The sequence below is a fragment of the Dermacentor variabilis genome, chromosome 10 (assembly GCF_050947875.1).
Source record: "Dermacentor variabilis isolate Ectoservices chromosome 10, ASM5094787v1, whole genome shotgun sequence".
NCBI classification, from domain to species: domain Eukaryota; kingdom Metazoa; phylum Arthropoda; class Arachnida; order Ixodida; family Ixodidae; genus Dermacentor; species Dermacentor variabilis.
This window is the reverse complement of record NC_134577.1, coordinates 5,269,999-5,294,466: the sequence shown is the minus strand read 5'-3', so window position 1 is coordinate 5,294,466 and position 24,468 is coordinate 5,269,999. Positions and strand designations below refer to the sequence as shown.

General features: G+C 48.0%; 1 protein-coding gene across 5 annotated transcripts in view; it reads left to right on the top strand.

Moving 5' to 3' along the window:
- LOC142559761 (GTP-binding protein 2) overlaps positions 1 to 9,674 on the top strand; it is a 110,613-nt gene extending 100,939 nt beyond the window's left edge. For 2 of the 5 annotated variants that reach the window (XM_075671389.1, XM_075671384.1), the window contains exons 11-12: positions 4,297 to 4,523; positions 8,625 to 9,674. In XM_075671389.1, the coding sequence (XP_075527504.1) occupies positions 4,297 to 4,511 (215 nt within the window). In that variant the 3' untranslated portion in view covers positions 4,512 to 4,523; positions 8,625 to 9,674. Of the gene's footprint in view, positions 1 to 4,296; positions 4,534 to 8,624 lie in introns of all 5 variants that reach the window. The other 3 variants (XM_075671387.1, XM_075671388.1, XM_075671385.1) reach the window with 3 other exon arrangements.
- Positions 9,675 to 24,468: the final 14,794 nt, after the last annotated feature.

The following is a 24,468-nucleotide window of genomic DNA, read 5'->3' as shown; positions in this document are numbered from 1 at the left end:
TTGATCCTGAAATGAAACTTTGCCATATAATTTGAACCTGGCTGGTCAGCACGCATGTGCCTGACCCAAGGAGCAAGACATATTTAGGAGTGGAAACTCCGCTGTTTGCGGCGACCAGAAAAGGTCACAAGCCCGCGGAGCCATTATCGTGCTGGCGGCGCCTAGCGGCCTGGAAAGAAATTACCGCCATTGAGAGCGCGCCGGAGTGGCCAGAGCCGCCTGCCCAGGCGCTGCATTTTTTTTTTTTTTTCGCTGCGGCTTCTACGACGCGCTGCATGGCGCCGCCACTGTATATGGCCCCGTCGGCGCATACAACAATTGTGACTTTATCTGGTCACCCGCGCTCGCTCGCGCTGACGGGAGTTTCACCTTCTATATGTCTTACTCCGTGGCCTGACCCCAGTAATGGCAGCATCTGTCTTGGTAGCACTTATGGGGCAGTGAATGTGTGGAACAAACTTAATCTCCCTTCGGAAATGCCTGCTATCAGACTCGTTTTCAACCAAGCTACTTGAATCATGGCTAAGGCTAGTTTGAACAGCTGAACTGAAACATAGGATAAAGGAAGATAGACAAGGACATTGATTAACTGTCAACTGACTTTTGTTTTCGCACGCACGGCTACATATATAGTATTATAGCACTGCACGGGCCTGATATTTTGGCCCAGGCCTGGCCGGGGCCCACTTTATGAAGCCTGACCCAGCCCGGGCCCAGCCTGGGCCTGGGTGTTTATTACTAAGCTTAGCCAGGGCCTGTGTGTGCATGACCAGGCATGGCCCAAGCACGCTAGGGGAAACTTGTTGATGATGATGATCATTATTGGTGCCTTGGCCTTTGTAGCGGGCGATTAGACTGAAAATTTGGATGTGTACGTGTATTGAAATGTTGCTTTACCCACGGTGGTAGCATAGCAGTTAAGCTGTTATGCTGCTAAGCTCTATGACACGGCTTCAATTCGTTGCCACAGCAGCCGCATTTCGATGGGAGCAAAAACACTTGTGTATTTAGATTTAGGTGCACATTTAAGAACTCCAGGTGGTCATAATATCCAGGTGGTCTCATAAAAATATTGTGATTTTGGCACATAATACGCCAGAATATAAGTGAAATGTTGCTTATGCGGTATATGAAAACTCATTATAATAAAAGTATAGCGACAATAAAACATAGCAAAAGAACTTTTCTAAAGCAAGGAGTACAAGTAATATGAAAAAGTAGATAGAAGCAAACCCAGGGCATTCTCTCTACTACTCTTGTCTACACTTCACATTGTAAACAGTAATGATTACACAGATTCTTAAAAGAGCCTCTTGATTAGTAATTTGTTGCAGCAAGATAAAAAAAGCTTAAGGTGCAGGGAAGGATTGGAACAATATAGTGGGTCATCCCCTCCAGCACTTTCTAGTGGGTCGTCGTTCTGGACAATTTTGCTCGTGAATGCTGTTCGCGCTCGGAGTCTGTGCTCTGCCTAGACTGTTGCCGCTGCGCTGCTCCTAGTCTGATCAAATAAACACCTTAACAATAAATTTTTTTATTAATCATATTGTTACACAAACGAAGGATTAAGAACTGGAGACTATTTACAAAGGATATCTGCAGTGCTGGCCAGTTCAGCCGACAGCTCGAGAGCCAGAGAACGTTCGTCTTCGTCAGGGTGCCCGCGTGCATCGTCCACAAGAAACACGCAATATGCATGTATCATTATCCCCGGCAGCAGAAGCACCGCCTCGGTGTGTCTAAATATCGGTGATAATAGGAGAGTAATATGGTTTGAGGCTTGCGACATGCACAACGTCAGTGAAATTCAGGGCAGATGAGGCACTGGTACTGACTGGGGCGATTTCGTACGTAACTGGAGTCACAGCACGCAGCACTCTATATGGGCCTGTATACCGAGACAGGAGTTTTTCTGATAGGCCAATGTGACGAATCGGGGATCACAGGAGTACCAGAGATCCAGGCGAAAAGCGGACGTCTCTGTGTTGGCTATCATACTAACGCTGTTGCTTCTCTTGCGAGGTCAGGATGCGAGCGCAGGCAATTTCGCGTGCTTGGGCTGCCCTGGTGACGGCGTCAAGTGCGTACTCGCTGGTCTCTTCTGCGGCGGATGGAAGGGATGCGTCCAATGGCAATGTGGGTTCTCGGCCAAACAACAGAAAGAACAGGGAATAACTGGCAGTGTCGTGACACGAAGTATTATATGCAAAAGTGACATAGGGTAGTGCGAAGTCCCAATCAGTATAGTCGGATGAGACATACTTTGCAAGCATGTCTGTTAGGGTGCGATTCAGACGCTCCGTGAGACCATTAGTCTGTGGATGTTAAGACGTAGTCAGCTTGTGCTTGGTTGAGCAGGACTGCAGGATGTCGGCGAAGACGTTACAAAGAAATGTTCGACCACGGTCAGTGAGCAGTTGGTGTGGAGCATCATGCTGCAAAATTATGTCGCATAAAAGAAAATCAACGACATCTGTGGCGCAGCTTGTTGGAAGCACTCTGGTGATGGCATAGCACGTGGCGTAATCTGTCGCCACAGCGACCCACTTGTTTCCAGATGTGGATAAAGGGAAAAGGCCAAGTAAGTCCAAGCCAACGCGAAAGAACGGCTCCAAAGGAATATCGAGCGGTTGAAGGCACCTGGCAGGAAGCGTCGATGGTGTTTTTCAGCACTGGCATTTCTCACACGCCGCAGCATATTTCCGGACGGAGTGGGCAAAGCCTGACTAAAAAAAGCATCGGTGAATCCGGTCGTAGGTGCGGGAGACGCCAAGGTGACCTGCGATTGGTAAATTGTGAAGTTCTTGGAGAACAGCTGACAGGAGGTGCTTAGGAATGACGAGGAGTAGGGCAGGACCATTGGGGTGTACATTGCAGCGGTATAATACACCATCCAGGAGAACACACAGGTGAAGAGACGAATCAGAAAGTGAAGATTCCAAGCCATCACTGATGGTGCACAAGGTGGCATCATGGCGTTGCTCGTCTGCAACGTGTAGCAGCTGAGAAACGGAGAAAACGCAAGCGTCGGCATCGGGGTCAGGGTCGGTGGGTGGTTTGTCTACTGGATAGCGTGATAAACAGTCTGCGTTTTAATGTAATCGGCCCGACTTGTACACTACTGCATAGGAATATTCTTGCAGCCGCAGAGCCCACTACCCGACCGATAGGATCCTTCAGTGAGGAAAGCTAGCAGGGCATACCCAGCACCTGACCCTGCTGGTGCTGGGCCAAGACAGCGCTGATACCGTGACCACTGGCATTGGTACGCACCTCTGTAGGAGAGGATGGGTCAAAGTGGGCCAGTATAGGTGGTGTGGTGAGAATGTTGATCAGGTGGGAAAATGCAGCAGTTTGAGCAGGGCCCCATGTAAATGGCACGTCCTTCCTTCATTTGATCATGAGGTTTTCATAGTGGAAACCATTGACTGCCACTTTCACTCTTGCTCTGTAACTGTGGAAACAAAAAGCCTGATGATGCACAGGTATATTGTAGGCGAACATTTTACAGCCTTTCCACTTGAAGAGAAGTGGAAAGTGAAAAGCAACAGAGAGGAAAGTGCACTGTGTGCCCTATCATGTTTTCGTTTGCTTGCAAGCAAAGGGGCGTGGTGAAGTTCTCTTGTGACCCTGGCACTGCCGTCAACTGTTTCAGTGAATGCTGCTGATGATGATAACAAAACTTGTTGCATTGCAATGGTGTAAAACCCTAATAAAGCATGCATGCAAGCGGACTTCTTTATTGCCACAAATGTGCTCCCTAATTAGTTTTAGCTTATGGTGTTGCTTGAAATTGGCTTCTTGTACATTGCTACAGTTGTCTTATTTTCCACCGAAATCGCTGCTGTAAAGAAGTGTGCCTTGACGTATTTGATATCTCTACGTCTAATGCTAGCCAGGTATGTTTTCCACGTTATGGATAAATGTGAATCACCGAACAAAATGTGATTACCAAGCTGAGCAGTAGCAGATGATGAGCACATCAGGTACATTTGGTATCAGCACATTTGGTATCACATTTGGTAGTACTAGTACCAGTACCCCCTTTTGGAGGCAAATTTGCAACAGGTCTATACATTGTTTATTGTTGGCCATAATGCTGCCCAGGCACTAGCACAAGTGAAAAGCCTCATGGCACTTTGGTGAAGGCATGGCATGGAGCAGCACGGCTTTTTACCATGCCAGCTGTGATGAGGGACTGGGACAGCCATTATTTCACACGCCAGTCTGCATGTGGCAGCGTTTGTGACAACTCTGTCTCTGAGTGCTCACAGTAATTGTCATCTGTCTATGCAGGCAATGTGCAGCAGGCTGCTGTAGTGGTGGGTGTGCGTGGGGGAAGCAGTGCGAGCCTTGGGGTCACTGACCGGGGGGTGCTTCTGTTCAAGTTTGTGCGACAGCCTGAGTGCCTGCGGCCAGGCAGCCGCCTGCTCTTCCACCAAGGGCAGGCACGAGGCATTGGATGTGTACTTCAGGTGTACCCGCTGCACGTCCCAGCTGCCCTGCACTGAGCTCAACAGAAGGTCTGCCAAGGCATGCCCTCTATTGCCATCTTAGTGCTGTTTTTGAGAAAGGTTTCTTTAAGGGTGTGTGAACATTCGAAAATGTTGAATGCCAAATTCCTGATATTCTAAGTCGAAAATGTTATTTTCATATAGTTCTGGAATAATCTATGCTAACATGTGGGTGATTGACAAATGGATTTGAAACAAGTAGCCATTGTTCCTTTGCCACATGGAGGATCAGTGGACCACCAAATTGGACTTAGCTAGTGTGATTGTGAAGATGTACAAAAGATTTGCATCATGCTCAGAAACCATTGGAAAATTATTTCATGGCTATTTACATACCTGCCAACGCTCAAATTTTTTATAATGTGTTCAAATATGAGCCCATTCTATGATATGAAAAATAGATTCTGTTTGCCAAAACATTTTAAAGGTGTCGTTGGATGGGACAGCACAGATTGCAAAATGTGCATACAGAGAAATAAATTGTGATAATACCTGTGCCTTCTTTATGGTCTCTGAGATCGAGTGGTGCATGCCGCCTGATCTCAAAGGTGTGCTGCCAGCTCTCAAGCAAGTTTATTCAAATGCATTCCTGAAGGTGGCAAAATCGGCAAATGCAATGTCTCTGGAAACATCACGGTTATCTTCTAAATACATTGCGTTTCTTTTCAGTCTCTGCTGTTCCTATCTTCCCATTTAATAAAGTGGTGCATATGTATCCCACAAAAGGTGCATGCTCAGAGCAAACCTTTAGAAAATGCGTGCTCCTCCCCCCCGCCCGGCATAGCCACACCTTTGTTAAAATTTTTAACGTTAACAGGTTGGCAGATATGTATTTATGTTTCAGTGCCTTATCCAATTCATAATTGATTTCGTGTCATCTTTATTCAATTTATATTCAACCTGGTCTAAGAAGTGCTATATTTGCACATTCCAATAAACTTTTAATGCAAGACTGGTAAGGAAGACTTATGTTACTGGAACAAACTTGATTTAACAGCTCCACTTACTTTAGTGGTGGGTCCCGCACTGGTCACACGAACACTGCAATCGAGCGTTTTCGGAAGACTGAAGCACCTGCCAAGTAGTAATTACTCGTGCCTGTCACCTCATTCGATTGGCATTGTCACCACTGTCTCCTGGCTTTGCACTCTGTCTTGCACACTACAGCCTTCACAAGGTTAGATTGAAACATGTTTTGTTCTGGACCGTCATGAGAGCATCTGTAACAATGTGTGCAGGCACTGCAGAGCTTACTGAATGCCTTCACAGTTTGTGCAATTGTTCAGTTTGAGCGATCATCACTTCACAGTACAGTCGAACCCCATTATAACAAAGTGGCATCTAACACAAAAATACCTTTGGTATAAGCATATACAATTGGCTTCCGTTATTTCCACTGCTGTTCATTTGATTTTTTTATTAATTTGATCCCAACCAACATTCGCAGCCAGTGCCCATGCATTCCTATAAGCCCCAAATTTTCGTTATTTCAATCCTAATATTGGCCTTTGCCAGATAATTCAAACTTGACCAGTCGGCATGCACAAGCCTGACCCCTATGTTGACCCCAATAGCGACCCCTTTCGTGGCAGTATTTGTCTTAGCTTAGGGGACAGTGAATGTGTCGAACACACGTCATCTTCTGCCATAAACACCTATTTTTGACCTGTCCTAGGAAGACCCGCCGTGGTTGCTCAGCGACTATGGTGTTAGGCTGCTGAGCACAAGGTCGCGGGATCGAATCCCGGCCATGGCGGCCGCATTTCAATGGACGCGAAATGCGAACACACCCGTGTACTTAGATTTAGGTGCACGTTAAAGATCCCCAGGTGTTCGAAATTTCTGGAGTCCTCTTCTACGGCGTGCCTCATAATCAGAAAGTGGTTGTGGTACGTAAAACCCCATAATTTAATTTAATTTTTTGTCCTGGGAAGATCTTCAAGCAATAAGCATAGCTCACCCCCCCCCCCCCCCCCAATGCCTGATTATATATTTACCCAATCTTAATGGGCACCTTTTCTTCTTCTTTTTCTTCAAAAAAAAATTTGGCTAATAATTGCTTGCAAGGTGCAATCGCATACAAAACCAAACTGCCGTAGTGGCATTCGTATGCTTTACCGCATAACCCACATGTACTAAAACAAAGCTATGAAAGTAGTCGCCATTGTGCAATGCACATTATACCCTTGCCCCTTTTGTTTTACTAAAGGAATCAGGTGTGCGTTAGATTTCTACATAGCTTAGCAGCTTTAATGTCCTTTTTGCATTAGTTTTCTGCTTTGGGCACATTTAAAGTGGGCACACGTTTGATTCAGGAGCATGTTAGAATCGGCAAATACTGCTAAATGAAGCAGCAGCGTGCTCTGCCTTTCTTTTTTTTCCGTATCCCATCCCTTCAGGGTAGAATTAACATAAGTCAACCGTATTCATTACACAATGACAGTGGGAAAAAATATTTTAAGCTTACTTTATTATATTCGATAAGTTGTTATATCCACGATCATTGTATTGAGGTTCAACTGTAACTGGTGCACACTTTCACATGAAAGTTTTAAGTGTTTGCATATCGCTTCAAGCTTTCTCCATAGTACATGATGCATAATGGTGGAAGCAATGCTTGACTGCTGCACTGATGCTTTGTACGACAGCTGACTGAAATGGCTGCAGTGTTGGCAAGAATAGTGTAGGTGGGCAGCATTTCAGAGCACCAAGCAGGCTTTGGACACTTTCTCTCTTCAGTTTTAATTTTTCTTGTGCCACACATCAGGATCAGAATTACTGCTGCTATTGTGACTACATTATGATGTCACACAGACCTTTATGTAATAGTTCTGCATGCAGCTAGATAGTTAATTAAAATGTAGTGATTTCTATTTTCTTTACCTGTGCAGGAAATGTTCTATGTTAGTATCATGGAAGAGCTTTCAGTAAAAATTCAGGGGACATAAGCACAACTTAAATGATTAGGTACAAGAATAGCCCATTGCCTTTGGCATTGACACGAGAGACACGCTAACTACCTACCTATGTCACCGCCCATATATTTTTTACATTGGTGGGCATTATTTGACTTGTAAGTAGCATGCCTTTCTGTTCAGACTATATCAGTATTTGATGTAAGGTCTACATGCAAGGTCTACTTGGCACGCATGAAGTTCTACATAGTACCAGTTGGGGTGGATGTCTTCCAAAAAAAAGCACTCATAGCTGTGAACTGATAATCAGATGGATTTGTGTTGACTCTTCCTAATTAAGTTTATCACTTTATTCAACCCTATACTAAGATTCCAGCTGGCAGCCACTCATGTGCATAAGAAGTGTATTCTGTTATACAACTCACAAAAATGACATGCCTAGGTTAAATTAAAGTGTGTGCACACACTTACATGGTCAAAACATGTTGGCAGGCTAGTTGGTTAAAATCCGTGATAGAGTGTATAAGCGCGACTGAACGAGGACGTAGCAAAAAACAGATACACAGAGACAGTGCTTCATAGTCACTTGTTCGCTTGCAATGAAGGCACTGTCATTGTTACCTGGGCATCACATGTCTAATATAGAGTAATACCAACGTAAGCCTTGGCCCTGTTAAGTCTGAAAAAGGCAAGAGTAAAGGAGTATTGATGTCATTAAAGAGACGTCTACAAGCATATTTGACTGGCTCAATGGGAACAGTCGTAGCCATATCTTGAGCTGCATGTACTGTGTCATAATGGCAGCGTGTTTATGTGATGTCATTGGCGAGGTGCTGTCCCCTGCCAAAGATGGGTTGCACCGGTGCCATCATATTTTATTTTTAACAGGATAGTCATAGCAACAGCAAGAGCTGCAGGCATTCCATCATGATGGGAGTGTTCTGATGCCATTCAAGAAATGCTGATCTTTGACCAACTTTTATCAACGTCAACAAGAGAGCCACGGCAACAGCATACCTGCAAACATTTTTTTATTTTCTATGTGAGGCACCCAGCCATCAAGTTGACGGCTGCTGAAGTGACACCGTGTCTGTCTATCTGCTGGGGTAACACTCGTACCATAATGAATTTTGTGCAATGTTTTAACTCTAAATGTTCAAATGTGTGCTCATAAAACCTGTTATTTTCTTGCAAGAATGCAGGTGCTGATAATAATGCAAGGCAGAGCAGTGGTGGCTGTCATTGGAGTTACTGTTCACACAGTGTCAAACACTGCAACTGCAGACCTATGTGCATGTCGGCCTAGCAGCAAAGGATACAAGCAGAAGATCATTGCAAAGCCCTTGGTGGCTAACATAGCCACAAGGGTGCAGTACTGCTGAGGAGAGCGGTAACATGTCACATCTCTCTGGGCTTTCCTGCAACAATTCTGTTCTCACCAAAAATGTCGAGGGGAACAGTGCCTCCTTGCCCTAGAAAGCACATAAACCATCAAGTTGCATCTGCACATTTAATTGTGGTGTGCTTTTTCCCTACCTTCTTGCTGCAGAATATGTTCCCCAACATTTTGGAAATGTGTAGAGACTTCTTAGCCGTCCTGTTCATTTGAATGTTGATAACACATTATTGTGGTGTGTAAGACTTCAAGTGCAGTAATGCTGCTAAATGCATTTCGGCTTGAGCACATTGCATGGTGCTGATGCACAGGAATATGGATTGAAGCACACAATATTGAATGCCATGGTCAAAGTCATCGCACTGGCTGCACAAGGCTGTGACGTGAAGGCTCGCTGGTGTCCACACCAGTGGCATCCACCTGACATCGCTGACCTGTGTATGTGGCAATTCTGTGGAAACACCATCACGAAGTGGCCATCATTTGTTGCTGACCAACATGGTCCGGCATCGCCATCACTTTTCAAGCAGCCTGTTGAAGTGCTTTTCACATACTCGTAAGCCATTGTGATTCCTCACAAATGCCCACAATGTGGGAGGAACTCCTGTTTCAGTTTTAACCTTTTAGTGTTTTAGTGAGACTGTCTTTGCTGAACACATTTGTGCAGGGCCTTGCTTAGAGGCTTGTGATCTTGTTTTTGAACCTAATTTGATCAGTATCTCATGTGCAAGAAATGGCACCATGCTAGTCATTGCAAGTGCAAAGACCCAGCCTCATGTTGCTAAAGACTTCACAGTGGAGAGAAACGCATGAAAAGTTAGAAAGTGAATAAATACTGTTCTATTGTTATGCACTTTTGTCGTATGACCGTAGCTTAAGTACACTGTTGTTGGAAAAAAAGGGAGCCACAACCACAACCTTTCATGCCTTGTAGCTGCTGTCTTGTGATATATTCTTCCTGTGTCACAATCACAGTAATTTCACTGGTTAGTGTACCATTCATATTCGTAGCCAGTTATAACCACCAGAGAGAGCTGAACACCATCACTAATCGACCACTGATCAGCTATGTTCACCTGGTAGATAACCAACCGAGTTAGATGAAACTGGAAACCACACAGGAAACCCACATGGGTTCTATTAAAAAAAGAAGATAAAAAGCGAAAGAAAAAAGAGAAGCTCTGCAATAGGAAAGAAAACTGTCCCGTCCAAGAGTCTTGAAATTTTAAATACTTGGCAAAAATTTTTCAGACAACTATCTCTGTGCAAATGTGCAAGAAGAGAGAGTAACAACTGTCTCTTCTTGTACATTTTAACAGGTCACATGACGTGCAAACACTCCAGTAAAGCATTTCACATGTAACTATGACTTACACTGCAGCCATACTCGTGGCCCAACACTTTATCTTTCATGTTTTAACAGTTTAAATATTGAACTTTGTTTCAGCTACGGTCTTATTAGCTTACTTCAATAAAATTGGAGTTGATATGTTTGATCTCAATCCATGCCTTTTTCATGTTCCTGTGCTGCCCCATGCTGCACGCCACGAGAAACGTTTTGGAACGGTGCCAGGGCTTTCACTGGTTGATTTGTGTACTTGCGCCCATGTTGAATGTGCGTCGGTTGTGCATTTCGTGGATCACGGGTATTCATGAATGGCTTCTCTGGGGAAGCATTTAATTCCTGGAAGCTATGTAGCACTCGCCGACTACTGGGTGAGCAGGCCTCAGTGCATTGTGCTAACAGTGCAGCCAATAAACGCATGCCCAGTTCCATCTGCCAATGCGGCTGTCCTGGAGTTTGTTGTCGCTAATGTCTGCTCTTGCACCTCGCTTTTTGCATAGTGCAGTCCACTTAAAACGATACCACATGTACCAATATATATAACGATGAGTCGACTTCACAGTATCAACTTATGCATTAGGGCTATGAGAAAAAAAACAAACATATATAACGGTATTTTATTCACCGCATGTCAAATATAGCGATCGAAATTCTGCCGTTGGGCAGTGTTTTCTTGCCAGTTGTTTTTCTCACCAATTTTTATGTTGCAGAAGTCACATACAAAGATGTATTTACAATATGTACAAGAGAGACAACGATGCATAAACAAGATGGCTGTCGAGACCAATTCCACCTATACATGTCAAATTGTCTTCCTCTGACTGGTGCCACTCTTGGTTGCTCCATAACAATGTGTTGCGGTTTATGTTTTCATATACGCTCCAGGAATGTCTAAAAAAGCCTCATGTAAAGGACTCCTTTCTTCTCTGGATATTTCAATGCAATAAGTAAGAACAAATCAGTTATTGTTCAGGTGTCTATCGATATTGAAGCCATTCTGAAGCTCTCCTAATATCTCATTATGTTCTGCCCATGCTTGCAGTTTTAATTTAATCGCCTGTATTGCTGAACTGTATATTACCGATGTAATGGTCGGTGGTCTATATGAGTGAATTCTATCTTTATCTCCCTTGCCTTTATAAATTAAATTCATTCTACTTTGTTGCCAACTGTGTGGTATTCATCTATATTTTAAACTTTTTTCTACTGCTTAACAGAGCTGCCGTACCTTTTTAGTCGTGGTTCATTAATCAGCCTAACGGGAACCTTGTCTTCGCCTTTCTTCCAGTTGAAATTTGTCAGCACCAGCTCATTTCCAATCTGGTTCTCGTTTTTTTTTTTTTGTTTTCCTCTCAGAAATCACCTCGCCACTGCCTTGAAATGATTTGCCTGTTATTTTTTCAGATATAATTTAATGCCGTGTCCCCTTTCTGTTTGTTTCCATCTTTGTCAAGGATATGTTGTACTATTGTTCCAGACTTCCTGCCTAATAAGTTTATGTGGTTCCAAAATATTTGAGGTGCTGCCTTCTTTTTCTCGCGTATTTCTGACAGCCAACGTTCACTTTCACCTTTTAGCTTTGCTTGAACCAGTATTAGAACCATAGATTTTTTCTCCCGGTATATGTCCCATTTTTTTGGCTACTTCACTCTGTGGCAACTGCACTTTTTTTGCCTGCCTGTACTCTCGGTATGCTTTCTGTCATTCGGTAATCACTTCTCATATCTCCCTGTTTCACCAGCATTTTGATTTTTTTTTCTGTCTGATGGGCATGTTGCTTCTCTCTCCGTATTTCTGTCATAATGACACTTAGAAGCTCAATATATTCCCACTCTTTGGGTGGCAATTTGCCAAGTTCTTTCTCCACTCTTGTGAATATTTTTGTTATTTGTTCTGCATTCAAATTCGGACTGACCATTCTTGACTCCATGCTCTCTTTCCCAATTACATATCCCATTTTCAAAATGATGCGTTTATGGTCACTCCCTATGTTGCTATACCCTTCCTTGTCAATGACCATTTCTCTCAACTTATAAGTTCCTTCTGTCATGAGACAGTAAACAATAGTCGATTGCCAGTTACCACTTCCCACGTGGTCTGCCCATCACACTTAGGCCCTTTATTCACGATAATGAGGTTATGTTGCTCAAAGATCTAGCATTGACTTCCTGCTGTTGTCGGTTTAGCCACGTAGATCTTGTATGCGGGCGATCGTGTCACCTAATTGGATGAGTTCAGCACCATTCCCGAAACCCTTAATATCAGCACTCAGGCATTCCACGAACTCTTGATTCTTCTCTCTGCAATTATTTCCGGTCCACAAATACATTACACATAGCCAAGTTTTCTTTCCATTCATTGTGCGTGATAACCAAAGATATGCTCATTTCATTTTGAATTTACTCTTTTCCGTAATGTGGAAAGTTGGGCTAGTTGGTGATTAATCATCATACCTTGCTGGTGAAGCAGCGCACTGACACGGACACAGTGAAGAAAGACACACAAGAAAAGACGACACTCGCTGCACTCACAATTATTTTATTTCAGAACACATACTTCATATTGACACGTGTACTTATCTTTATCGGGCGACCACGTTTCGCCGCCTAACAAATGTTATCGCAAAACGCGAGACGCGCCTGCATGTATCCGAAGTTTCTGGAAAGTTATCGATGCTTCTATCCGCTGTCTGTGGTCGCCAAACTTTGTGTTATCTGATTTCATCGCCTGACGCGAATGGTGTAGAACTTTGTGGAAGGCACGCGGGTCCCAACGATTAGTCTGGAACATTCGACGACTGCTGTATAAAAGCCGACGCGCTTGACCCGCTGATAAGATTTCCGACGATCGCCGACCGTGTTCGCCGCTATCGTTGTGCTATAAGTGTAGCCTGTTTCTGTGGGCACAGGTTCGCCCAATAAAAATTAGTTTTGTATTTCACCGTATTGCTGCTTTCTTCACCGTCACTACCACGTGACATCTGGTGGAGGTGCTTGTGCGTTCATGTACCGAACGCCCCCGCAAAGCCGCGATCCAAGCCCGAAGACAGAACCAACATCGCCCAAGACCAGCGTGCTAGCCGCAGACTGCAAGGACTGCTCCCAGAGCACGGACTTCTACCTGAGACGACAAAGAAGATCGTGGTCAAGACAACCCCAATGGTTGCCCCAGCGTCCTCCGTTATCCTACAACAACCCCGTTATCCCACCAACCTTCCATGGAGCAGCGACTGAAGACCCGGAATCATGGCTGGAGACCTATGAACGAATCGCGACATTCAACAACTGGGACTCTGACGACAAGCTGCGGCATGTCTGCTTCGCCTTAGAAGACGCCGCCAGAACGTGGTTTAAGAACAGGGAGTCGACCTTGACAACGTGGGACCTGTTCCGTAGCGGCTTCCTGCGCACCTTTACAAGCGTTGTGCGCAAGGAAAGGGCCGAAGCTATGCTGGACGCCCGAGTGCAGCTACCAAACGAGAACGTTGCCATCTTTACGGAAGAAATGAGCCGTTTGTTCCGCCACGCCGACCCGGATATGGCCGAGGAGAAGAAAGTGCGCCTACTGATGCGTGGTGTAAAGGAGGAACGTTACTCTTCGCCGGAATGGTAAGAAGCCCACCGAAGACAGTCGAAGAGTTTCTTCGTGAGGCGGCGAACATTGAGAAGACACTCGAGATCCGAAACCCGCAATTCGATCGCCGCACGAACTCTACAAACTACGCCGGGGTTCAATCACTGGCTACCCAACGATCTACGCGAGTCTATCAGAGCGGTCGTACGGGAGGAGCTGCAGAAGTTCCACCCAAGGTCACAGTCCCAAGTGGATCCAATCGCTGAAATCTTCAAAGAAGAGGTTCAGCGATCGCTTGGAGTCCCTGAGGTGCAACCACGATCACCGCAACCTCAGCCGGAAGCGATGACCTACGCCGCCGTCGCCCGCCGTCAAGGTCCCCCTCCGCGACAAAGCCAGGGCCCTGTAACGCCGCAATTCCGTCGTCCACCGCGCCGCCGCCAGCACGCCCACCCGTCACCCAGCGCAGCTACGCGAGGAAGACGGACATTTGGCGAGCCCCCGACTACCGTCCACTTTGCTATCACTGCGGAGGAGCCGGGCACATCTACCGCCGATGCCCATACCGGGAGATGGGACTTCGAGGGTTCGCCGTTAACACGCCGCGACCTCAGATTGGCGAACGACCTCGCGATATCGCCGACTACCTCGCCGCCACTCAGCGGAGCCCTCGACGACCGTCCCGTTCGCCGTCGCCAGGCCGCTACCTGTCGCCGCAGCGCCGACCATACAACGGCCCAGCCCGGGGCCGCTCTGCGAGCCCATATCCGGAAAACTAAAAGCAGCAACCGATGGAGGTGCGGTTGCTGTTCGTCGAACTGGCGAAGATCCTCCGTCGCCGACGAAGACGACGAAGAGACCATCTCGACGACATAATAACGACACGCCGCCGTCCCGACGAAGTCTGGAAGCCAAGACTACACCGACGAAAGACGACTTGACGACGCGACGTTCCAACTTCAGTTCAACACGACGCAGCCGTGATCCAAAGCCAATACCTAACTGCAGTGCCAGACAAAGAACCACCGACCTCGACGTCCTTCTCGACGGCCACGCAGTTACCGCCTTAGTGGACACAGGGGCTGATTACTCCGTAATGAGTGGACATATCGCCGCCCAGTTGAAGAAAGACCGCAGGGTAGGCCCTCAAATTCGGACCGCTGGAGGACATCTCATCACGCCGACTGGAATCTGCACGGCAAGAATAACCATTCATGACCGAACTTACCCTGCCACCTTCGTTATCCTCCTACAGTGTTCACGAGACGTCATTCTCGGTATAGATTTCCTGAACCAACACGGCGCAATCATCGACCTGAAGTCGAAGTCAATAACGCTGTCGGAAGATAAAGCGATACCGCCGGAGAGCCCTCGTAGTCACCACGCCTTGAGTGTGCCCGAAGATCAAGTAAGTATCCCGCCTCGCTCCAGCATTGTTATTTCGGTCGGCACCGAAACACCCGTTGACGTAGAAGGCGTCATCGAAGGCGACCAACGTCTACTGCTAGACCGCGAAATTTGCGTCGCAAGAGGGATCGCTCGACTGCATGGAGGGAAAACTGAAGTGTTGCTGACAAACTTCAGCCAGGAGTTCAAGCACATCAACAAGGGCACGGCGATCGCGTACATCGAGGAAATTCTGGAAACCAGTAATGCGTTTGTCCTCTCGGATTCCACCGCATCTACCCCGACGACCATGGTTCCCGAGCCAGAATACGACATTAATCCAAGTCTCCCCGTGATTAAAAGCAACAGCAGCTCAGAAGTCTGCTCCGACGATACAAAGGTTGCTTTTCGACGTCATCGAGGATTCGACAAACACCAGTCGCCAAGCATCGCATTATCAACGAGGAGTGCGCTCGACCACTCCGCCAGAGCCCTTACAGAGTTTCGCCGCGAGAACGTGAAGCTATAAGAGAACAAGTCGACGAAATGCTGCGCGACGACATCATCCAGCCGTCGAAAAGCCCATGGGCACCCCCTGTGACACGTGTACTTATCTTTATCGGGCGACCACGTTTCGCCGCCTAACAAATGTTATCGCAAAGCGCGAGACGCGCCTGCATGTATCCGAAGTTTCTGGAAAGTTATCGATGCTTCTATCCGCTGTCTGTTGTCGCCGAACCTTGTGTTATCTGATTTCATCGCCTGACGCGAATGATGTAGAACTTTGTGGAAGGCACGCGGGTCCCAACGATTAGTCTGGAACGTTCGACGACTGCTGTATAAAAGCCGACGCGCTTGACCCGCTGATCAGATTTCCGACGATCGCCGACCGTGTTCGCCGCTATCGTTGTGCTATAAGTGTAGCCTGTTTCTGTGGGCACAGGTTCGACCAATAAAAGTTAGTTTTGTATTTCACCGTATTGCTGCTTTCTTCACCGTCACTACCACGTGACAATATCTTTGATGCCTGAAGGTGCGCAGGTATATAAATATGAAGTGTGTGTTCTGAAGTATGTGTTCTCTTTTCCACTTGTCTCCATGATGGATGAGCATTCAGACTCCTTTTCTTTCCAATTTAGTTCTGATGCACCCTTCCCAGACATATTTCTCAATCACCTTAGAGGCTCTTTCCAGTCTCTGTCACTGCATACACCCCTATTTCCTCTCTATTTAACTGCTCCTCAATCTCTACCCTGCGTGTTTATCTAGCATATTGCATGACGAGCCCTATTCTTTTATGTTTACCTCAATTTTCTGTTATTGACGGCAATGTTAGGCTGACGTTCCCCTAGGGGACCTTCTTCATTACTATCTACGCTGGCCTCCTGAGTTCCCTTGCCCCCCCCCCCCCCCCCAGAAAAGTAACTGCGCTACCAGCAAGTTGCTAGCCTACTACTCGCCCAAGCCTGTGATTGATGTGGATCTTGTCTCATCGAAACCACCATATCTTATCATTGTTTACTTGTACAACGTCGAAAGCTTTCGGCTCAATCTCCATATAGCCTCATTTGCAGCCACAACAGTGGATGAAAAGAGGCAAGCGCCATCTGGTGGTGCTGCAAGGAACCCAGCAGTGCGCACCTTCCACTGTGATTGGTTGAATTGTCTATCAACGGAGACGAATAAATCGCAGGGTTTCTTGTACAGCGTTGCTGTAAAATATCAAGGATATCTGTACAAAAATGCTAGAATGAGAAGCATGTACAGCATACCTTATTAACTCAGCCAGGTTAGGTGACTATTTGTCATCACCTCGTTTCAAAACATTTAAGAAAACCACTGTGTTAATGTATATGTGCATTCCTTCCTGCCTTCATCATCATATTTCGTCACTTTTTTGTCCCATTTTTCTTTTACTATGTGCAGAGTAGCAGGCCAGAGCATGCTAGCTCAGACCGACCTCTAATAATTTACCTCCCTCTCAAAGGCGATGCCAATAAATTGTCATGACCATCACCGAAACAGCAGCGCACACGTGCATGCTTCGCTAGGGTAACCGCAGACAGCATTCCACCAAGCGCGAGAACTAGAAATCACGGGGCCGAATTTCCCAACTGACTTGTCGCAGGTCTGTGAGTCTGCCGCAGCGATTCAGCGCTCAGCAACAAAGAGCTCGCGTGCAGACGCTGCCCGGCGGCCTGCACTGGGAGGCCAAGGGCGCAAGCTGGTGACGTGTGCTCGCGCGGTGACTCAACTCGGAAGGCACAAGCATGGTTTGTGTGGGAAATTAGCCCCATCGCTTGATTATGCTGACAGTCTCTCACAAAAGTTGCAGTTATCTCAAACAAAGAACAAGAGAAACACTCTCCTGGCACCTGCGACCTCCTGCATTCTCCATTCCATGCTGACATGTGACCCCTTGCATTTTACTGGCTGCGTCTTTCCTTATATTTCTCATGCCCTTTCCTTATGGACACTAGTGAATGTGTGCATTGTAATGAAGTTCGCCGTGTAGAACTCCGCAACCGGATTGCCAGCACTATGCAAGTGGGGCTTAGGCGAGACGTCCCTGGTGTGATTGACTGGCTAAGCCTACGCTGTTGCGTCTTCCAGTCGGCGCCATTCATGTCGTCCACAGCCGTGTCAGACTTCTTTGTCATAATTAGTGGAGGTTTGCTGGGTCTCCTGTAATCCTGGAATTGCGCAGCCGGACTCTCCCTGCGATTATGACCACCAAAACCACCACGAGCTCACCACCAACTGCTTCCCAATCCAAAGTGTGCGTCGGCACACTCTGTCAGCGGGACCCTCCCATCTTCAGCGGCGCTGACGACCACGACATTGATGACTGACTCTCATCTTATGAATGCATCTGTGTAAGCAACAAATGGAATGACATCATGAAATTAACCACCGTACGTCCCTTTTTACCTCACCGGAATTGCCCACTTGTGGTTTCGGAACCACGAAAGCGATGTCCCAAGCTGGACTGTGTTCAAGACAAAGTTCAGCAAGGTCTTCGGTGCCCTGCTGTTTGAAAGCCTCGTGCCGAATAGTGTCTAGCTGCACTCGCGCGCTCAGCAACCTGGTGAGACTTTTACCAGCTATATCGAAGATGTCATTGACCTCTGTGAACAGGTTGATGCGTCAATCACCGAGGGCAATAAAATCAAGCATATTGTCACGGTTATGTTGCGAGTTAAGAAAACTATATTTACAATATATATACACGATGAGTCAGGGTATTTAAGATGGCTGACCACCAACAACACGCAGCAGCCAGCGTCTCCGATCTTCTCTCTCTTCTTTCATCCTTCCGTAACAGGACCCCCGGATGGCGAAGCGCCGTCTCGGCGCATGGCAGGCGAAGAATTGCGAGCGAAGTATGGTTTCAGCCGCGAAACGTGCACGACGTCAACAGGCGTCTGACTTGAAGATGCATCAAAGTGCAGCGGCAAAATCTCGTAATTTACGTAGTTAGCGTAGGACTTCATAAGGCCCTGTGTAGCGACAGAAGCTTCTGGGAGAGGCCAACCCGACAATATGGTGACCAGAGGAGCACCCAAACAACTGGTGTGAGCTTAACATCGCGATGGCAGCGGTAGTAAAGCTCTTTCTGTATATGCTGCGAGGCTAATAAACGAGATCGGAAGACTTGACGTGCCATGTGAGCACGATCGACGACTTCTAGAGCGTACTCAGTTGCAACACTTGGCACAGAAGGCAGGATGGTGTCAAACGGCAGTGTGGGGTCGCAACCATACAAGAGATAAAATGGTGAATATCCTGCGGTGTCATATCGAGACGAGTTATTGGCGGCGAGGACTTACGGAGTCGCCATCTGTCGGAAGCGCCTCCCTTGCGTAGTATGCGGGATCACGGGGCGCGCTCCTGATAGGCTTGGCTTGCGGTGCTTAATAAAAACACCACGCGGCAGCCCTCCTGTAGATTTCTGTAAGTACTCTCAAAAGGAGGGAACTTTATTACTGTCGAAATAATAATCTTGGGCAGACTGAAAGCACAGAATCGTTTACAGACGCTATCTCTTTACCGAATGCGTACAGTGAAAGCCACTGCGTGCGGTCTCCGCGATGGAGTCTCCCGAACCAGCTTCTTGCCTGAAAGGTCGCCAATCGCTGAGCGCAAACTATGTGAAATATGTTCTTACAGTGGGCGGTCGGCAAATGGCGCATAACAGAACGAAGCCTCAATGCATGCAGCTGTCACACGGGTTAGCGGCGACCGACTGCGCGTCTGCGTGCATGTCCACGCACAATGTTTCGCTTTCACAGAGAGCGTTTTCGCACCGTGCTGTGAGCTTTAGGCCGCAGCATATGAGCATTTAACAGTCCACAAGCAACCATTGTTGCGTGGACCTTATCAGAGCTGTTCAAACACGATTTCGTTTTAACGAGGGACTTCGACGCCTACGGCGACTGTGATGTGCCGTCGCGACGATTCAATATTTTTTCTTCTGAATTCTTGGACGTTTCAATATTATTTCTAAAGTTGCGTCGCACTGCATGCTGTAAGCGGGCGATTTCCCACTGCTTCTTTTTCGTAATCCAGTTCGTTAATGCATAACACAAACATGACCATATGCCATGCCTTTATTTAATGTACTTCTTACCACTCCCTTTCCATTCCAGTGAACTTGCCAGTGTCTAGCATCAACAAGTTCATAGACCAAACCGTCATGACAGCCGGGCAGGGAGCGCGGGCGAACGTCTCAGTGCGCGTTTTCTGCTACTCGCCGAACATCGCAGTCCCGGCGTCGTAGCAAAAATATTCCTCGCGTCTGTGCTTGCTGCACAACCTAGTTGTAGCCGATGGCTGTTTGCCGGTTCTAAGTTTCGCGAGCCAAGCTTCACGGAGCTTCTTGTCCTGCGGCTACGTGTGAATAAGGCTGACACCGGCTCCATTGCGTACGTCCGGCACTGCTGCACCGAGCAGTAGCCTGCCATGCTGCACGCCTCCAAAGGCAACCAATACCTATTATAGTGATTTCAAATGTTGTCAAGCAGACACCAAAGGCGGGAAAACCTCACCACTTAATCAGAACCGCAGCGCAGCTAGGACTTTAAACTTTCGTTTTCAGCTCGCTTCGGCGCTTCCGAAGCAGACGACGCGGCCGCTGTGTACACGTGATCCCTCATGCCACGTCACGGCGACGGTGGCACCAGCTTTTCCAGTGGTGGAGCTCGCCCCCAATACGCAGTGGCGTAGGTAGGTCGTCTGGCACCCGGGGCCCATAGGTCTTCTGTCACCCCCACTGGTGTAGTCGAGGAAGACGAGGATATCGACCGACAATCTCCGGGTGTCTTCAAACGTATATGACACTCCCCCACTGGCCCTTGCAGACGCCCAGACTTGTAACGGACACTAAATGAAAATTCCTGGAGCCGCAAAGGCCAGCAACCAAGCCGTCCAGTCGGGTGCCGTAGGGAAGACAGCCAGCAGAGTGCGTGGTGGTCTGTGATAACCGAAAACGTGCGGCCGTACAAATATGGCCGGAATTTGGCGACAGCCCAAACTAAAGCCAAGAACTCCCGCTCGGTGATGGAGTAATTTATCTTGGCAGGTGACAGCAGGCGGCTGGCGTAAGCTATCGCGCACTCGGTACCATTCTGGTGTTGGGCGAGAACAGCGCCGATGCCATAGCCGCCTGCGTCAGTGTGGATTTCGGTCGGTGTAGACGGATCAAAGTGGGCAAGTATGGGAGTGGTGGTCAGAAACCCGATGAGAGCGGCGAGCGCTCGAGCCTGCTCCGGCCCCCATGAGAAGGGCGTGTTGTTCTTTAGATCTGTCAAAGGCCGAGCAACGTCGGCGAAGTTTTTGACGAAACGACGAAAGTAAGAACACAGGCCGACGAAGCAGCGCACGTCAGAAGCAGAAAGTGGTACAGGGAAACTGCGTACGGCGCAAACTTGTTCCGGATCTGGTTGGACACCGGATGCGTCCACGAGGTGTCCCAACACTGATCTGACGGCGCCCGAATTGACACTTCGTGGAGTTCAGTTGAAGACCGGCTTTTCGGAAGACCACAATAATTGCAGCGAATCGGGTAACGTGACTGCCGAACGTGGGAGAAAAAACAATAATGTCGTCAAGGTAACAAAGGCAGGTGGTCCATTTGTAGCCGCGCAGAAGAGTGTCCGTCATACGTTCAAATGTCGCAGGAGCACTGCATAGGCCAAAGGGCATGACTTTGAACTGAATAAGCCATCCGGCGTGATGATCGCCGTCCGCTCGCGGTCCATTTCATCAACTGAAATCTGCCAGTAGCCGGATCGAAGATCGATGGACGAGTAGTATTTAGCTCCATGCAAGCAGTCCAAGGCGTCATCGATGCGTGGTAGTGGGTAGGCGTCTTTTCGCGTTACCTTGTTTAAGTGGCGATAATCGATGCAAAGACGCCAGGTACCATCTTTCTTTTTCACAAGGATATGACAGGCGAAGCCCAAGGGCTGGCTCGATGACCCCTTTGCGGAGCATTTTGGCCACTTCTGATTGGATGGCTCGACGTTCGGCATGCGATACACGATAGGGACGCCGACGAATGAGATTCGTATCTCCAGTGTTTATACGGTGGTGAACAACAGATGTTTGGCCTAAAGGCCTGTCGCCGAAATCAAAGATGTCACTGTACGATTCAAGCAGGAGTCGTATATGTCCGTGGCCTGTGCAGAGGTGAGGTCAGGTACTATTTTCGCGAAGTCATCTGTTAAGGAACCAGAGCTGTCAGCTGCAATTGGCGCAAGCTACTCTCGGCATTCAGATTCTCAATGTCAAATTCGCAACCACTAGAAACGCTGGCCACGAACATGCCGGCCGGAAGCACTTGAGGGCACAGGCTGAAATTCAGAAGCGGTAGAATGACGTCGTTATTCCGCTTCTGAATGACCGTGACCGTGACCAACGTATGCGGAACAGCAACGTTCCGGTTCAAAGCACCTCGATGATGGGGTGAAGCACATATTCACCGTCAGGAACCTGGGGCCGGGCGGTCAAAGTGACGTACGTAAGTAATTAACTGCCTCGAGTGACAGACGCACATGTTGAAGCGAGCACTAGCGCGGTGGGGCGGTACTCGGAGCATCGGCGAGTTGAGGCAGTTCTAACTGAAGAACGCCGGTCGCGCAGTCGATGAGAGCAGAATGAGTGGATAAAAAGTCCAATCCAAGGATAACGTCGTGAGGGCAGTTGTCGATAACAGCAAAGAGAACAGAAGTAGGGCGGCTGGCTATAATTAAACGCGCAGTACACATTCCAAGAACAACCAGCACACCACCGTCGGCCACAAGTAGCAGTCGGGCAGCTGCTGGGGTAAGGACCTTCTTTAAACGTCTACGTAGGCTAACACTCATCACAGATACATGGGCTCCAGTGTCGACGAGTGCTTGGACAGGTACGCCGTCTATTTTAACGTCAATTACACTTCTCCTTGTGGGCACAGACAGAGGATTTACTGCAGTAGTCGGCAATGCAGCACTACCTCCGAGGGCTGCATTTCCTAGTTTTCCGAAAGGGTGCGGCCAAAAGCCACAGGGGACGAAAGGCGACGTGGCTGCGGCGAACGGGAAGATGGGCGACGTGTTAGCGGTGAACGAGACTGGTGTCCGCGCGGCGATGGTGAGCGGCTGTACCACGTGTTCCGAGCAGAGTTGCCGGCGCTGCTACGCTCGGCGGTGGGCGAAACATTGCGGATATTTCCATCAAAACGGCTCAGGTTGGTCGGCGTGCGAAATGTTGAGGGCCACGAGTTGCGACAGTATGAGGCGACATGACCAATGCTGCGGCACGTGAAACATATTGGCTGGTCGTCCGCAGTTCTCCACTCAGTCGGGTTGCGATAACTCGGAGAGAATCGTCGGGGTGAAGCAAAAATAGTAGAAGGGCGTTTGTTAGCTCTGGGATCGGCAACAGCACAGACAACATAAACCAATGTTTTCAAGTTCCTGGTGAACGATGGAGGGGGACTGAAAATGTTGTAGCATCAGGGATTCGTGAACAGAAAGCTGCGGGTGCCATATCGCATCCAGTTCACGTCTAACGATTCGCACCACGTCCTCTGATGGCGACGCATGGTGCATGAGGGTTGATCTTCACACATCGACGTTGCGGCAGTATTGGGAAGTCTGGCAAATGGTTGCAAGACGCGTCGGCTTTTGGCCTGCTCGAATTGTCGGCACTCTTTAATGATTGCGTGAACTGTATAGAGCAGCTATTGCACATGAGCAGCAGTAGTATTGGGAAGTCTGGCAAATGGTTGCAAGACGCGTCGGCTTTTGGCCTGCTCGAATTGTCGGCACTCTTTAATGATTGCGTCAACTGTATAGAGCAGCTATTGCACATGAGCAGATTAACTGCGTCGTCAGCAATGCCCTTAATGCAATGCCCAATGACCTTCTCAGCTTCTGTCATGTCGTGATCGGCTTTACGACAAAGTGCCAGCACGTCCTCGATGTATGAGACATAGGACTCCGTGGGGGATTGGGCACGGGAGGCCAGTTCCTGCTTTGCGGCAATTTTACGCCCAGCTGTGGTTTGTCAAACAACTCCGTCAATTTCTCTTTGCATTGGTCCCAGCTGGTTAGCTCCTCTTCGTGGTTTTTGTACCACACCTTTGTCGTGCCTCTTAGGTAGAACAGGTTATATAGCATAAGCGTAGGGTCCCATCTGTTGATTCCACTCACGCGTTCGTACATGACCACCCACTCTTCAACGTCGGCGCCATCGGTCGCACAGAAAGTTCCAGGATCCTTGGGTTGCACAATGACAACCAAAGGTGACAGCGACGTAGCTGGCGACGGTGACGTTGGAGGCGGCAACAACTTTGATCCCGCGTGCTCACCGTCATTCATGGTGCGGACGGTGATGCGACGTCCACTGCGGAGCTCCGTTTCCAGTCCTGGTACCCCGCACCTCTCACCAATATGTTACGGGGATGTTGCGAGTTAAGAAAACTATATTTACAATATATATACAGGATGAGTCAGGGTAGTTAAGATGGCTGACCACCAACAACACGCAGCGGCCAGCGTCTCCGACCTTCTTCCTCTCTCTTTTTTTCATCCTTACGTAACAATATATTGAAGGTTATGGTCAAGGACTCGTTTAAGAGGCTGATATTGAAGAGCCCCTCTGCAGTTGCCCAAGTTATTTAGCTTTGCCAAAGCTATGACGAGCTCCGCCGACAACCCCTCGCCACCCTATTCCACATCAGGAATCGTCCGGCTTAACCCCATCGTTTCAAGATCTTACTCTCCTCTTGCAGATCAAGGCTTTCATGTGGGACGAAGTTGCTCGCCAGCTCTCCCTCATCTCCAGCCCACCAGA